This window comes from Sycon ciliatum, chromosome 9 (assembly GCF_964019385.1).
Source record: "Sycon ciliatum chromosome 9, ocSycCili1.1, whole genome shotgun sequence".
Lineage (NCBI taxonomy): Eukaryota > Metazoa > Porifera > Calcarea > Leucosolenida > Sycettidae > Sycon > Sycon ciliatum.
Window position 1 is genome coordinate 1,626,770 of NC_088651.1, and position 12,242 is coordinate 1,639,011.

A 12,242-nucleotide genomic window follows, 5' to 3' on the forward strand; every position below is an offset into this window, starting at 1 on the left:
CCTCGATGGCCTTTTGGACCGCCGCATCCAAATCAGTGGGCCGAGGTGACGCCAACGCCAAGCGCAAATCCTTCGATGCCTGGCCATCAATAAAAAGTTGCAACAGCATTGAATCAAGCAGTGCACCTTGTTGTCCTGGGTAGGCTCGACGAGCGAGCCGACGAAGTTCCGTGGCATACCCGTGCTGAGTTTCACTCGCCAGCTTCACTCGCTGGCGAAGACTGGCCTCGTGCATCAATGCTTGCTGGGGCGGCTCAAGACGGACATGCAGAGCCTCGACTGCGTCTGAAAAGTTTATGTCAGGCGTGTGAGTTAGAATTTCGGTGAACATCTCATGAGCTGTACCAACAAGGCGAGCAGGTAGTAGCCGTAGCTTTTGTTCGTCGTCGTACCCACTCAACTCGCATGTGTGGACGAAATGCCTCATGTACGTGGTGAAATCTTGGCCTGGCTGATTTCCGAATGTCTCAGGAAGCAAAACTGGCTTCGGCAGTGGACGTGCATGTGATGTGTCTGTGTCCGGCAAACGAAAACGATGGGACAACCCTTGTGCCGGCGAACTCTCGCGCTCTTCAGCAATGCTCATGTCACAGCCAGCTTCAGCGAAGCTACGCTCTAGCTTTTCTTGTCTCTTGGATTTCGCTGAACGGCCCATTGTGAAAAAAAATTGTTTTTGTATTTTTGAATTTTCGAAAAAAATATTATCTGCAAAATTTTCCCGTGGACTCGATCGACTATCGATCTCAATCTAGTATTACGTAACCTATCGTGCATAGCGGCAAACAACTAAATTTGGCAGAGACAATTCCAAATAGGCAACTACTCTACGGACACAGTGTAGCTAGACTCTACTACCCAGCTAGCAGATATCCTAACAAGACACTAGACAGCAGCCAGTATGCACAAAACACGGACACAGAAAATGTTCCGAAAATGTTTGGCCAGACAGGTTGGCGCCAATGCTTGACCTATGGACTGTAAACCATGGTAAACAATGCATGCAACAAGAAAACGACGAGCAGAAAGAAACACAATGCAGAAAGGAAAATATTGACGAAGAGAGTGGATGAGGATATGGTTTCACTTGCGTGGGCCTTCGTGGTTCTTCATAGTCGGCGATCTCCGAAGGCGTACATACTCCGCCAGCGATGTAGTGGTGGACGTTTTCCGCTGCCACCAGTGTTAGCTGCTCCCGGCTAATGATGCCCCCTCACACCGGAACACAAGGGTATTATGATTGGATAATTAGAAGTATTCGATAAGAGTGTAAACAGAAGGAGAACAGGACAACGACAACTCAAGACTAACTACAACAGACAGAACCTGGAGCATGCGCTCTTCTATGTGAGTGGCTCATTGCCAAGGGGAACGAGCGGGAAATACGAATAGTAAGTATTCAGGTCGTAGCATACATACACCTATTACATTATTATTATTACTACGGAGAATAATCAAATCAAATTTTCGATTTGATTATTCGAATGGCAAAAAGAAAATCAGCGCGAAAATTCGAATGAATGCTCATCATGCAGCACAGTATACTATTTTCGAATCGAGTTTTTTTAGCTTGAGCAGTTGAGGACTGGAGATTTTGAGATGTGCAATGGCTGCGTTTGTTGCAGAGCAAGTTGATTTGTTGGATTCGCTCCTCCCCCTTGAGTTTGCGTTGCGGTTGTTTCTCATTGCCGTTGAGGATGATGCGAAGCGGCGGATGCTTCTTCTGATTCAGCCTATTGGCGATAGGAGCTCTCTTGGAGACCCCTTGAAAAGGCGGATCTCGCCCGAGCTTCTCCGCTATCGCTTGCATATCAGGAGACCCGCGGACGGCAAATTGCTGAGGGTGGGCCCTACACTGCCTCAGCAGGATGAGATCCACGGTGAGGTAGAACCTCAAATATTTGGCGCACTTTGAGTTGCCCTCTCTCTGCGGGGAACTCACCATAGGTGCAGATGCCGGGGCAACGCCAGCAGGGCTACTGGGAGCGGGAGGCATACCGGTGCTGGTAGTTGGGGACAAAGCCATGACTCCAGGATACTTGAAATGAAACAAAAAGCACACTTGGCAAAACTCTTCACAGTTCGAGAGAGAGAGGAAAGTGTTAAGAAGTCCGTTTCGACTGTGCCTTGTGCGCTTACAACTACCGTACTACTAGTACTTTAGACTTTAGTAGTAAGAACTAGTAGCTACATGCGCAAGTATGAGGACTCGTAGTGCGCCGTGTACTAGAGCACGCGCGGAGCATTCGAAAAGTATTTTCTGTTCGCGGGCATTTTTCAGTCGAACAAAGCCCTAGTTTCGACTGATCGAGTGCTTTTTGTGACGATACTCGAATTTCACTCGAAAATTCGATTTGCTGATGATGTCGATGGCTATCCATCGATGACCAAGACAATCTGAATTGTTCGTTTTCTTTTTCTTTTATTTCAAATCAAACCTTGTGGGTCTGAGATGATGGACGAAATGATTACATTTGGAGGAAAATTTATTGACACGACGACGAAACACAACTAGACATGACAAACTGAAGACGAAGACTGCTTTTCACACCAACACCACACACAGCCGACGTACACAAAACAACGTACTACAACACACTCACCCCAAGAAACGGCCTTCCAGAATTGACTCCCGCCTGACCGCCAGGACACGACTGGATATACGTCCAAGTGGCAACGAGGACCTGCGACGGTCGAAAGTTTCCCACCACAATGTTCTGCATGCTATTGCCCGGCCTGCCACGTCTCAGCAGGTCCAGTGCACCGTCGATCGACGCCGAGTCAGTGCGCAGGCCGTAGAAGGACGTTCCTTCGCTGGCATCGTTAGCCGACCAAAACGGGGCCAGTACGGGGTTTCCCTGCTGGTTGACGAGATTGGCGAATGAGACCGAGATGGAGAGCAGGTTGCGGAATGACACGTACCCATCACTGCTCACCTGTAACATAATGAAGTTAGAAGAATGACAATGCACACATCAGACGACTGTGCAGAGACACTCACTGCAGGGCCAGCAACTCCGGTCCATGCCCACCTATGGCAGTTACACTTCAAATACATTCTCATGTATGGCAGTTACAGCTCAAATCATTCCCATGTATGGCAGTTACAGCTCAAATCATTCCCATGTATGGCAGTTACAGCTCAAATCATTCCTATGTATGGCAGTTACAGCTCAAATCCATGCCCATCTATGGCAGGTACAGCTCAAATCCATTCACATGCATTGGAGTTAAAAAGCTCAAATCCCTTCCCATGTATGGCAGTTACAGCTCAAATCCATTCCCGTGCGTGGCAGTTACAACTCAAAATTTACCCCCATGCTCACATGAGGCACCGGTACTGGTGCTGCAGTTTGGAACTGCTTAACGCCCTTTCTAACTTCAGGTACTCATCATCAGTGCCATAAGAAACATGTTTACTGCAACGCTGTTGTCTATTTCAATCGTGTCTGCTGCAATCATATGCAATGTACATTGGTCAGAAGACAATTTTTTTAAACACTATGGCTGATTGTCATGCAGACCAACATGGGAGCAGGACAGAACTCGTCACTTCCTGAACTGAAGAGTTGGCCAGGCGCCAGTATGAAACCGAGCATTAGTCATTTGAGTCCCCCCCCCCTCGCCAAGTTATGCTCCTCGCTGTAATTAACTCGGCACATTTTTCTTGCCACTAGAATGCGCTCTACTTACGAAAGCAGATCCAAACGAGAGGTTTGTGAGCGCGTTGGAAAAGATCAGGTCCACGCCAAAGGGTATTCGAGCGGTGGTTACGATGGCATTAGTTCCTAGCTGAGTATCATTGGCTGCCGGGCCGAATGGCAAGAAGTCGTCTGACTCTGAAGCAAAACATAAACGTTGAGCAGCGATATATTGGATTGGATTAGATTGGTTTATTCCCGTAGCTATGCAGAAGACGGTACTTCAGTAACGTCTGGCGCTAGCCAGGGTCCACACAGCTTTAATTTGGTGTTTGTGTGTTTGTGTGTTTGTGTCACGCCTGGAGCTACCGTATCTGTCCCGTATCTGTCCCATACCTGTGATTTGGTGTTTGTTTGTTTGTGTGTATGTTTGTGTCACGCCTGGAGCTACCGTATCTGTCCCGTATCTGTGATTTGGTGTTTGTTTGTTTGTGTGTTTGTGTCACGTCTCGAGCTACCGTATCTGTCCCGTATTTGTGACTACAAAGGTTCTACAGGATTGTACATAACAGCTGTCCACAAACAGCTGGCCACAATATTCGTCGTATAATGTATACGACTCCCTGATGTAGAGGGAGATTTGGAAAGAAAATTAATAGGGAGACGAGGAGGAAATAAAATTAGAATGGGCGCTAGTTGCGGAATAGGTGATAGGATGCGTCAGCAAAAACACACTTTGGAAGAGAGATCCTTTGGAAGAGAGATCCCGACGTCTCCAAAATAAGCGTGAACGGGCGATTCAGCGCCGGTCACAGGAAACGTCGGAAGAGAGATTCCGTCGAGTCCAGAACGCCCGTGATCGGCAGAGTCAGCGCCGGTCACAGGAAACGTCAGGACAGACATCAGGACATTTTTTGCCTAGCTCATCGTACGTAGAACTGATGGAAATGTTTTTTTTCCGTTGATTGGCTACATCATTGTATTGCAAAAACGTTTCAATCAGTTTGAATATGAGTTAGGCAAAAGTATTTGCAGAGTTTATTGCGGATTGTTATTTTTCTCTCACTTCATCCGCTTTTGGTTTGCTCCTTCTTTTCCTTTTTATCTCCTTATAATAGGATTTTCTGGCCTTTTTACATTAAAAGCATAGCGTAGGGCCCTGAGCTTCCAAGCTCTCTCGTTTAATGTCGAAGAACAAACAGGCAGTGTTGCCCTACTTTATGAGATCGACTACAGGCACACAAATATAAGGAAAAAGGAAAAGGAGAAGGACAAAATATTACGAGTTATAATTAACTGCCTGCAAACGTAACCAGATCTTATACAGTCAGCGAGTGCCACAAATCACCATAATTTAATTGGCTCACGATCCAAGTTAAAAAAAGGAATAGATTTTAAAAAGAAAAAAAGAAGACTAGAAGCGGGTTTGTCAACTGACAACCGCTCTATTTAGTTGCAATTCACTCCTGGCGCATGCGCTGGATGACATTTCGTTTGCTAGCGATGTTGAAAAATTATTGACGTCTCGGGCCAGTCACCCATTGTCAGAAAGAAAATTAGAGTAGGATTTAAGACAGCAGAGGGAAGATTACATAATTATTTGATCAGCGAGCAACGTTAGTCAGTGAATTTTCAGGTGGGATAATATTAGATGATGTTAAAAATTTCTTATCAATCGCAGACTCCAGTGCAGTAGCTTACACATTTAAGCACGTTCAAATTGTGACTCTTTGAATTTTCGAAGAGTTTCGTTTTTAAGAAGAAGTGCCGTATTGGTTCCTTATAATAATAATAGTTACAGTTCGCATGTCACTCATGGAAGGATCCATGGGCTTAACGCATCTGTCAACGAAATCCAGGCAGAAGAGCCAACAAAAGGCATCTCGTTATTGTTAAACGCATCGCTTAAGAATAACTACTCAAGCGCAGCACATTTTTCCACCAGCACCAGCCAGTTTTTCTTGTCTAGAGCCAGTTCAAAGCAGTCAGAAATATCAATATTGGCGTGCTTTATATCATTTCTATTATTGTTTCCTAAATCTACAATCAATTAATGGTTCATGAAGAACTCCAATGTACAGAGTAAAGTATGTTACTGTAAAAGCAGACATTTTCGAAGGTGCAATATACAGTCAACTTCGCTTATAACGACACTCGGCGGGGCATCAGAAAAGTGTCCTTATTCGCGAAGTGTCGTTATACCCGAAGTCTCATTATATGTGTCACAGTTGGATGGGACTTTGCTCTGGGCATGAAAATTATGTCGTTATTCGCGAATTGTCGTTATATCCGCAGTCGTTATTAGCGAAGTTGACTGTATTCGGTATTCTCCAAAATCGGCGGGGTTGGTGGAGGGAAATTTTTGGTAAAACCCGTTTTCCAGGTAAGTGTATACTGTAGTAGTACCGGATTTTTCGGTGTTTTTTCTGTAAAAAAAATTGGCACCAAAGTTACCGAAAATAAAACACCTACGAAAATTTCTGCTTTCACAGAATATCGAGAGTAAGTATTTCTGATGTTACACCGTCAAACACAAACGGAGAGGTAGAATCATGATGGGTATCAGCTACTATGGAAGGCTACAACACCGTCATCAAGAGTAGATAAACAAGAGTGTGCAACTCCCGGATAGGTAGACCCACGGCGGAAATCTTTGTCGACGCAATCTTTTCTGGAAAGCATGAGTCATACCGTATGACGCACGTGCTGCGAGTCTTTTGGGAAGTTTTGCCTCGTGCACTTGGCCGAGCTTTCAACACGTGCTCTCACACTGCTCTGCAGCAATATGCACGTGTTCTGTATGACACACGCCATGTGTTTCGGAAAAAGGTGACGTCAACAAACAAATCCACCGTGGGCCGGGGTATGTGCAGTTTCTGCACTTTCTGTAGAAGAGATGCTGAGTTTCACACTCTTGACTATCTACTCTTGCTATCATCGATGTGCATGTAGGTCTTCACCACCCTGGTGGAACTGGCAAAGAGACAATGGCAGCCGTGATATAGTATGCTCTTACCTTCGCAAACCCCGGTGGGGCTTTGGAATAGCTCGGTTGTCGTAGGGCATTCATTGCATTTGGGCCCAACCACACCAGGATTACAGCTACACTCGCCGTCATCATTGCACGAGGCACCCTGGCTACCGGGAATGTCACATGTGCAATCTGTAGCAGAAAAATCAAGCGTTGAGCAAGCGTTAAGAATTCCCAACTAGGTCACAAGTGATCGGGTGTTCTTTTTCCAAACAGGTCAAAGTGCCCCAACAGTAGACATACACTCCTACCTCGCATATACGGGCGGTCCGGGACCGGGCACTACCCTAAACTTTGATATGTCTGCAACTCCAAAAAACATACATATTGATGGGGAAAGGCCATGCATATCACATATGAAGTCAATATTTCCACGAAGAGTGACAAAAGAGTAGTACAAATTCCACTAAACCAAGGACCAAAGAGAGGGACCAGAGTGGGCAGGAGCTGACTACAAGGGGGGGGGGGGGGGCGTAACAGGGAGCCAGAGTGAAATAACAGAAGACCACAGGATACAGGAACCAAATAGTGGGATTACATTGGCACCGCAGGACACAGGAACCAAAGAGTGGGATGGAAAAAGAACCACAGTGAACCATAGGACCCAAAGAGTGGGATTACATTGGGACAACAGCGAACCACAGGAACCAAAGAATGAGAAACTTTGGGACCACAGTGGATCAGGAGTAGATTAACAGTAGGACCAAATTGCAAAAGAACATATCTGTAAAACAATATAGCCACTAGTCTCTTAGGAGTAACATACCACGACCGGCGTACCAACCAATCTATCCTGGAAGAAATCAATGACATCATCGGAGCAAGGATGCGGCTAGCGAACAAAGTCAAGAAATTTAAGTTGATGTGGTTTGGCCATGTTACGAGACTTGACGTTTTCTCCAAGCCCTTCCTGCAAGGATCAACTCCTGGATCTCGACCGAGAGGAAGGCCCGCGACATCATGGATTTCTAACATTAAAAGTTGGACGGGTCTTCCCTTGCATGCTCTCTCTCATGCAGCACACGATAGAGTTGGATTCAGAGACATCATTCACAATTCTCTCGCTTATTAACCCTTTACCGTTTTAGGTATTTGTACAGCATAAACCGACCGTCATTGTTCATGCCGTAACTTTTTTATTTTTCACTTTTATTATGTACAAAATGGGGTGATTCTGAAAGTAAAAACCCTCAGGAATGCGATGCAACAACTTTCAAGTCCAGAAAACGAACACAGATTTCACTATTTAGCACTAATAATTATTTGGATTTATTCCCAATCGGGCAAACTGTTGCAATATGCAATAAATCAGATCCTTGCACTGGAGTGGCTCCCTCAGGTAAGTGGATACCAGGTTCGTTCTCTGGGTGGAATGCAGGAGTGTTACCAGTCACAGCGGTGTCAGCAGTATCCCAAGTATTGCAAATATCGACTAGTGCAGGTTGCACCGCTGGCTGTACATAGTACCTGTGCACCACGACCTCTACCGTGACGACGGCCTATTCCACGGCCGAATCCTCTCTCTCTGCCACGTCCCCTTCCACCATTAGTGGCACTCATCTCAGCGACAATGTCGTCGTCTGTGACATCCATGTCACTCTCACTGGCGCTGCTTTCACTCGCCATGTCATCGTCGCGGTCGTCGTCAGAATAAATATTTTCAACAGAATTGTCTGGCTCCACAAACTCATCTTCGCTGGATGAGGCAGCGACAGAGTCGTCAGGAAGGGTCTCCAGAAGCGAAAGAGCTTGCTCCGCGTCCATGGCTTGCACAGCAGGGCAGACAGTCGTGAGGCCAGCTCAAGCAAAAGTCGAAATAATCTGCAGGCAATACCAAAAGTCGCAGGGTACGCACTTTTCCCAAAGCGCATTTTTCAAGTCGCGATTTTCGCGATTTTTTGTATTGCATCACACAAAAAAATTGTCGGCATCCTCTGCGCGTACATCTTGGCTACCAGTAGGGAAAATCCCAGCTCTCTGCGGTGAACTAGTCCAGCGCTGTGCGCATAGAAGTCATCGACCGCGAGCGGTCGAAATTTGTACGTACAAACGGTAAAGGGTTAATGCCTCTATGATCACCTTGTGATTATGAGTTATACATACAATGTCTTACTTTGGCAGCGATCACCGACGATGAAGCGACAGCCAGCAACGGTACATTGTGCCAGATAGCTGTCTCGACTGGTAGGTGCATAGAGTCCAGCGGAGCAATTATCACACCTCTCACCTGTCAAAGAGGAGTAACGCCATAAACCATATAAACACAATCTTTCGCTGACTGTGCCTGTTGTAGTCCTTGATCAACACAGGTGGAATCCTGATAATTCGAATATGGCTTAATTCGAACATGCCGCTTAATTAGAAGTTTTTCCAGGACCGATTTCTATCAGTACGATTCCCACATAAAAAAATTCTGATAATTCGAACCTCGAACTGGATATGTCAGGTTAATTCGAAGTCCCACAGATTCCACTTACATAGAAAATGTATAGGATTTGTGCTGATAATTGGAAGTTAGCAAAGTGTAATTCGAAGTTTACTGGACATTGTACTGGTCAGTGCAGTTTGCATGAGCTGGCTGTGCCGGTCAGTTCAGTATCCGTGAGATCTGTGTCTAAGGTCCATAGCGCAACTCAGCGTGACCATGGGAGCATTTTGACATACATATTGTGTTGTGGGTTCATGTTTGGATAATTAGAACGTCCAGATAATTAGAAGTTTTTTCTGGCATTTGGAGGTTCGAATTATCAGGATTCTACCTGTACCTGCAACAGTAGCTGATTGCCATGTTCTACACCGGATCCGTACTATTGATCTCCAGCTGATCATTTCCAGTGCATTAACACACATTTTCACGTACACCTATTTCCTGTCCTACATCATATATTTTAGCTACCTTGTCACTGGGAACAAATTCCGGTTTGGATTTGCGAAATAAAACAAAAGTCATCCCCATCATAAAAGTAATCGTACCCATTACATTCCGAGCAATATACACTCACACCTTGTTTATCCCGGGACCGGGCACTACCCAAACTTTGAAATATATTCGTATTTCCGGATCACATACAGTTTGATGGGGAAAAGGCCATAAATGCATACTACGTGACCATTTCCAAAACAAGTGACAAAAGAGTAATAGTGCTTCCACTGAAGCTTGCCTGGACGGTGTCTGGTAGACCAAAGTGCTCTCTTTCTCTCTCCCTCTCTCTCTCTCTCTCTCTCTCTCTCTCTCTCTCTCTCTCTCTCTCCTCTCACTCACTCTCTCCCTCTTCTTGCTTTTCTCGCTTTTCTCCCTTTCTCTATTTCTCTCCTTCTCACTCTCTCTCTTTTTCTCCCTGCCTTACACTCTCACTCCCTCTCACTCCCTCACACACTCACGCACTCGTGCGCGCGCCCCCCACCCCCCCCACACACACTCTCTCTCTCCCCCTGTCTCTCTCTCACTCACTCTCTCTCTACCTCTCTCTTTCTCTCTCTTTATATTTCTCTCTCTTTCTGTCTCTCTCTCTATTTCTCCCTCACTCCCCCCTACCTCTCTCCCTCTCTGTCTCTCTGTGTCTCTCTCTGTGTCTCTCTCTGTGTCTCTCTCTGTCTGTCTCTCTGCCTGTCTCTCTGTCTCTGTCTCTTTCTCTCTCTGTCTCTCTCTCTCTCACTCACTCACTCACTCACTCACTCCCTCTCCCACTCCCACTCCCTCTCCCTCTCCCTCTCCCTCTCCCTCTCCCTCTTCCTCTCGCTTCCCTCATCTCTCCGTCTCGCTCCCTCATCTCTCTCTCTCTCCCTCTCCCTCTCCCTCTCCCTCTCCCTCTCCCTCTCCCTCTCCCTCTCCCTCTCCCTCTCCCTCTCCCTCTCCCTCTCTCTCTCTCTCTCTCTCTCTCTCTCTCTCTCTCTCTCTCTCTCTCTCTCTCTCTCTCTCTCTCTCTCTCTCTCTCTCTCTCTCTCTCTCTCTCTCTCTCTCTCTCTCTCTCTCTCTCTCTCTCTCTCTCCTCTCCCTCTCTCTCTCTCTCTCTCGCGCTCTCGCGCTCTCGCGCTCTCGCTCTCGCGCTCTCGCTCTCTCTCTCTCTCTCTCTCTCTCTCTCTTTCTCTCTCTCTCTCTCTCTCTCTCTCTCTCACTCTCTCTCTCTCTTTCTCCCCTCAACTTCCACATTCTAAGCCCATTGATCTTCACTCACCTGAAATACCTGGCTGGCATACACACTCTCCAGTGGTGTTGATGCACTGTACTGTCAACTGTGGGTTACACAGACATGGCAGACACTCCTGGCCGCTTGGCGCCAGAAAGAAGAAATTATCGCAGGTCCTATTAAACGGCACGCCGCTACCGCTTCCGCTTCCATTACCGCTTCCGCTACCGCTTCCGCTACCGCTTCCGCTTCCGCTGCCGCCGCTGATGCTAATGTTTCCCGCTGCCACTGCCACTACCGCTTCCACTGTCATCGATCTCTGAAATCATGCAACGAAGCAAGAGGCACACTCAGACATTGGGAGAGATATATGTTATGTATACAATAAATGAGGAGGCCGAGGGTTTATGACCAATAAAAACTTTTAGAAAAACCGCGGTCCCCGAGGTTTTTATAATTAGTTTTTATTGGTCATAAACCCAAGGCCGGAGCATTTATTGTATTTAGAATCAACCAGTAAAACTCCTACTCAATCTCCAACAACAAAATTAGTGGACAGCTGTTATTTGTGTTGCTGGACGAGTATTTGTTGTCATTGGTTCAATTTCTTTGACTCTTCATAGGCTATGAGATCATTTTCATTATTCGGTCTATTATAACCAGTATCTAAATTATGAGAGTGTGGTCTGTCTCTATGGTTACCGGTGTTCTTTTCATAACTATAACCACTTTTCCTTTTTAGACCTTATCTGGAAGGCCCATTCTTGCATAATCCAACAGCAGCCAAGGGAGCTAGCTCTCTTGGTTATGCGGACTGGGTCCGATCCTAAAAAGCTGTTTTATAAACTGTTTTTATTGGATAGGATATGATTATGTTGAATAAACAAGGTTTGTGTCAATTGGAGATTGACATGGAGTTTTTACGAGTTGATTCTAAACATTGATAATAGATCCCAAAGGGGATTATGTGATTTTTGAGCATTTCGAGTTAATTTGTACCATGACATTGCTGTCATCCACCAGATCACTGTGTAAGAATTTCTAAGTCCCAAATCTTCATTATCACAGAGTCACGGGTGCTTTGGTTAAGTGTATTTAAAAAAACGCGTTAAAATCATGGAAAACTCAACTCGCAAATGCATTTTTCTAGGGCTGAAACACTCGTGGATTTTCACCTATTGATTACTCTTTTAGGCTGAACGATCGCGTAATTGAATATAAATCTTTAGCAAATAGTGTCAGAATTCGGTGCACAAATTACTCTGTATCCACAAGCTATGGAATTCATAATGCCAAAAATCTCCATTAGTGAAAGGTAGCTCCGAAACATGGCAGTTTTGAAGTCACTTTATCTTCGCAACATGCACCATACCCCTGGCAACTGCATACTCACAGTGGATGCTGATTCAGACTTGGCAGAACGGGGATCTTCACTACTTTTTGGAC

At 45.8% G+C, this 12,242-nt stretch overlaps 1 protein-coding gene across 1 annotated transcript in view; it reads right to left on the reverse strand.

Annotated features, from left to right (window-relative positions):
- LOC135824597 (uncharacterized) overlaps positions 1-12,242 on the reverse strand; it is a 130,956-nt gene that overhangs the window by 116,580 nt on the left and 2,134 nt on the right. Inside the window, exons 3-7 of the mRNA XM_065337331.1 lie at positions 10,845-11,115; positions 8,783-8,896; positions 6,655-6,801; positions 3,691-3,836; positions 2,601-2,933 (exon numbers count right to left, since the gene is read on the reverse strand). Coding sequence (XP_065193403.1) covers positions 2,601-2,933; positions 3,691-3,836; positions 6,655-6,801; positions 8,783-8,896; positions 10,845-11,115 — 1,011 coding nt within the window. The remainder of the gene's footprint in view (positions 1-2,600; positions 2,934-3,690; positions 3,837-6,654; positions 6,802-8,782; positions 8,897-10,844; positions 11,116-12,242) is intronic.